The sequence below is a fragment of the Choloepus didactylus genome, chromosome 6, assembly GCF_015220235.1.
Source record: "Choloepus didactylus isolate mChoDid1 chromosome 6, mChoDid1.pri, whole genome shotgun sequence".
Lineage (NCBI taxonomy): Eukaryota > Metazoa > Chordata > Mammalia > Pilosa > Megalonychidae > Choloepus > Choloepus didactylus.
Genome location: NC_051312.1, coordinates 75,123,761 through 75,128,706, shown reverse-complemented (window position 1 = coordinate 75,128,706; position 4,946 = coordinate 75,123,761). Strand labels below are relative to the sequence as shown.

The 4,946-nt window shown below is 35.4% G+C and overlaps 1 protein-coding gene across 1 annotated transcript; it reads right to left on the bottom strand.

Moving 5' to 3' along the window:
• Window positions 1-2,821: 2,821 nt before the first annotated feature.
• LOC119537648 (olfactory receptor 502-like) lies at window positions 2,822-3,766 on the bottom strand. Its single transcript, XM_037840184.1, has one exon. The coding sequence runs from the start codon at window positions 3,764-3,766 to the stop codon at window positions 2,822-2,824; it is 945 nt and encodes a 314-aa protein (XP_037696112.1).
• Between the last annotated feature and the right edge of the window lie 1,180 nt (window positions 3,767-4,946).

Below are 4,946 nucleotides of genomic sequence, written 5' to 3'. Positions count from 1 at the left end.
ATGCTAAATGAATTAAAAAAGTTTATGGAAGAGATGGCAAAAGAGATGAAGCATATAATGAAAACACTGGGCGTACATAAGTTAGAAATCGAAATTTTGAAAAACCAACTGGCAGAATCTATGGAACTGAAAGGCACAGCTCAAGATGAATGACACAATGGAAACTTACAACAGCAGATCTCGAAACAGAAGAAAACACCCAGGAACTAGAGAACAAGGCACCTGAAAGCCTACACACAAAAAACCAATAGAGAAAAGAATAGAAAAATACGAGCAACATCTCTGGGAACTTAAGGAGAAAATGAAATACAGGAATGTACATGTCATTGGTGTCCCAGAAGGAGAAGAGAAGGGAAAAAGGGCAGAAGCAATAATAGAGGAAATAATCAATGAAAATTTTCCATCTCTCATGAAAGACATAAAATTATGGTTCCAAGAAGTGCAGCGTACCCCAAATAGAATAGATCTGAATAGGCCTACACCAAGTCACTTAATAATCAGATTATCAAACGTCAAACATGAAGAAAGAATCCTGAAAGCAGCAAGAGAAAAGTGATCCATCACATACAAAGGAAGCTTGATAAGACTGTGAGCAGATTTCTGAATAGAAACCATGGAGGCAAGAAGGAAGTGGGGTGATATATTTAAGATACTAAAAGAGAAAAACCACCAATCAAGAATCCTGTATCTGGGAAAACTTTCCTTCAAATATGAAGGAGAGCTTAAAATATTTTCTGACAAGCAGGCAATGACAGAGGTTGTGAACAAGATACCTGCTCTACAGGAAACACTAAAGGAAGCACTGCAGACAGAAAGGAAAAGACAGGTCTGAAAGGTTTGGAAAACAATTTTGGGAGATAGTAGCACAGCAATGTAAGTACACTGAACAAAGATGACTGTGAGTATGGTTGAAAGAGGAAGTTTAGGAGCATGTGGGACACCAGAACAAAAGATGAAAGGTAAAGACTGGGACTGCAAAACTCAGTGAAACCTAGGGTGCTCAACAATTGTAATAAAAGGTACAAATATGTTTTTACATGAGGTGGAACAAATGAATGTCAACCTTGCAAGATGTTAAAAGCAGGGTGGGATTGAGGGGAAAATATAATCAGTGCACACTATAAACTATAATTAATAGAAACATTTTATTATGCTTCCTTTAAATTAACAAAGGCAATATACAAAAGCTAAATGCATATGGGGGGGAGGTTACTAGGGGAAGGGTATGGGACTCCTGGCTTTGGTGATGTTGTCTGACTCTTTAACCTACTTTGGTTTAATGCTATCTTTCCTTTTGTTGCTTTCTAGCTATCATGTTTTCTTCTCTCTCTCTCTTTCTTTTTTCTTTTTCTTTTGTCCCTCTACCTTCTTTGACTCTTCTCCCTTCTTTGTGGAAGAAATGGAGATGTTCTTATATAGATCATGGCAATGGTGCTGAATACATAAATACATGACTATACAGGGAACCAGCAATTGTTTACTGAAAACAGAATGTATTGTGCATGAACAAAACTGTCTTAAAAAATAGGTTGATGAAGAAATCTTGAGGGCACTATATTGAGTGAAATCAGACAGACACACATGGACAAATATTGCAGGGTGTCACTGATATGAACTAATTATAATATGTAAACTCATAGACATGAAATATGAGTTACCAGGATATAGAACGAGGTTAAAGAACTGGGTGCAGTTGCTTATTATGAGCAGTATGTTCAACTAGGTGAACTTAAACATTTGGAAATGGACAAAGGTGATGGTAGCACGTTGTGATAACAGTGCTGAATGGTGTGTGAAGGTGGTCGAAAGGGTAAGCTCAGAGTCACGTATGTCACCAGAAGGAAAGTTGGAGTTTAAAAGATGGGAATGCATAAAACAGTGAATCTTGTAGTGGACAAGGTCCGTGATTAACTGTACAAAAATTAGAAATCTCTCTCATGAACTAGAACAAATGTATGGCCCTATAATTATAAGTTAATAATAAAGGGGCATATAGGAAAAAATATATATACCTATTGAAAACTATATACTACAGTTAGTAGTATTTAACATCCTTTCATCAACAGTAACAAATGTACTATACCAAAACTGTGAATCAGTAATGGAAGGGGGGTGGTTGGGGGTATGGGAGGAGTTGAGCTTCCTTTTTTTATCTTTATTTCTTTTCTGGAGTAATGAAAATGTTCAAAAAATTGGAAAAATTTAATTTTGGTGATACATGCACAGCTGTATGATGATACCATGGGCAATTTATTGTACACTTTGGATCTTTGGATAGTTGTATGTGAACAATCGCAATAAAAAATTAAAAAAAATTAAAAAAGACACAGGTCTGAATTGTATGGTCCAAAAATTCATTATCAGTAGATAAACTTTCTACAAGCAGACAACCTTCAGGAATTTTACTCTGTGTTACATTTTGTCATTTACCCACAGAATTTACCTTGTCATAATTGCAGGTATCAGCCTTATTTCAGGATAAGCTCCTGATGAAAATGCACACACTATTAAGGTACAGTAACTTAAATTATGGCTGAGAACTACTTTTTGAAAAAATATTTGAATACAACATTCAAAAGATTTTCAGCAGCTTAAGTGTTTTGTCATGGAAGTAGTTTCTGTTATCCTAATGAAAAATTTCAACACATTAAGGCAACTCACTCTAGCCTCTGATTTATTTTTTTATACTGCAAAATCCTCCCTTACAGAGTAATGAAAATGTTCAAGCAGAATGTTCAACTAGGTTTGAACACAGGAATTCAGTTTTTTCTTGTGTTCATGTTACATTATTATAGCAAACCCAACAAAATTAAATGTTTCATTAAGAAAATATTTTTCTACCAAGCCCTCTCTTGAGAGCATCCTTAATCTCATTATTCCTGAGACTGTAGATGAGAGGGTTCAACATGGGGATCACCACCATGTAAAACACAGACACCACCTTGTTCTGGTCAGTTGAGTAGCTGGATTTGGGCATCACATAAATGAATGTAATTGTCCCATAGAACAGAGTGACTGCAGTGAGGTGGGAGGTGCAGGTGGAGAAGGCTTTGTGGCGTCCCTCGGGAGAGCGCATCCTCAGGATGGTGATGAGGATGTAGGTGTAGGAAACAACTATGATAAACACTGTGGTCACGATGACGGATCCAGCAGAAAATGAGGGAACAACTGCGGGAATACTACTATCAGAACAGGAAAGTTTAACTAAAGGAGCAAAATCACAGAAGAAGTGATTGACTCGATTTGGTCCACAGAAAACTAAAGAAAAGAAGGAAAGAATAAAGGACAAAGCATTGATAAAACCACCTACATAAGCCACAGAGAGTAACTGAATGCAGATTTTTGTGGACATTTTGGTTGAATAAAGCAGTGGGTTGCAGATTGCCACAAAGCGATCATATGCCATAGCTGCCAGAAGGAAGCACTCAGATGTCCCAAAGAAGACGACCAAACCAAGCTGGATAGCACATCCAAGATAAGTAATTGTACTCTTTTCCACCATGAAGTTTGCAAGCATATTGGGAGTGACAGACGATGAATAGCCTATGTCTGTAAAAGCCAAGTGGCTCAGGAATAAGTACATAGGATGATGGAGCTGAGAAGAGATTCTGATAAGAATGATTGTGGTGGGATTGCCAGATACGGTCACCAGGTAGATGCATAGGATGACCACGAAGAGGATGATGCGAAGTTTGGGATCATCTGTTAAGCCCAATAGGATGAACCCTGTCACTGCAGTGTGGTTCCCATCCACCAGGGAATCCATGAGACACTGTTGTTGGTATCAAAGAGAGCCTGTGATGGACAAATTAAGTTAAAGAAGTGATGAATTTGATGGTTTCATTTTCCTCACTAGACATATGAGAAGTCCTGATGAACAAAGCTATTATTCAACCATTAGTGCATCAAACTATGATGAGTGTTCCTGTATTTTCAAAATTGTTTTAAGAAACACTGGATGTCTCCTTCAAATGACTGTACTTTAATTTTCAAATTACATTTTTTCTGAAATATATTTGAAGTTGCTTAAGATCCAAGAATAAAAAATATTATTAATGAAAATAAGAAAAAGACTTGTGCTTACCACAATAAGTAATATATATTATATAGTTGTGTAGTGAAACTTGCAAAGCAGGTAAATGTGTTATGTTCTTACTATATGATAGGCAAATGACTAAAATTAGATAGATAGGTAGATAATTTTTACCTTATTTTCCTTTCAATAATATTAAGTAATTTCATTATTATCTTAAGAGAAGGAAACTGAGTCTGAAAGAGGCTATATAACTTTCAAAAGACTGTGCGGAAATTTGTGATTAGGAATATGAACCCTTGGCAGTCTAACTATGAATTATTTCTTTAGTTCATGCACTGTAATTGAAGTTCAGTAATACTTCCAGGAGGTCCATCATACTTGGAAATGGGTGGATAAAAGATTAGACTTCTAAGTTTTTCTGGCAGGTAATGTATTAAAGAGATATCTAGTTAGGTACATGACTAGCAATGTGTATCAATTAATCAGAACTTTTCAAGGGAAAAAACAGTTGTTCTTAATGTTAATAACAGATAGGAATTTCATATTTTAGTTATAAATGAGATCACCTTTTGTAAATTTATTGAATATTTTTAAATGTTTACATTTTAGAATATTCTTTTATCAAGTAGAATGAAATATTTTATGAAATATTTTTGCATATTTTGCTATGCAAAAACCATTTTTGATGTTCAGGATATAATTGAAATACATTTATTCAAATGAAGCAAGTAATTCTCTACTATAACAATGTTTCCTTATCAAAGTATGAGAGGATGAAATAATGTATTTTTTACGCAATATACAGTTGAATAAAGTGTAGTATAAAAAGTTAAGAAATTTCCCAGCATCCCCCAGCTAGTAGACAGGTGACCCTCACCTCGAAATTTTCTGGCTTTACATTCTGAGCTTT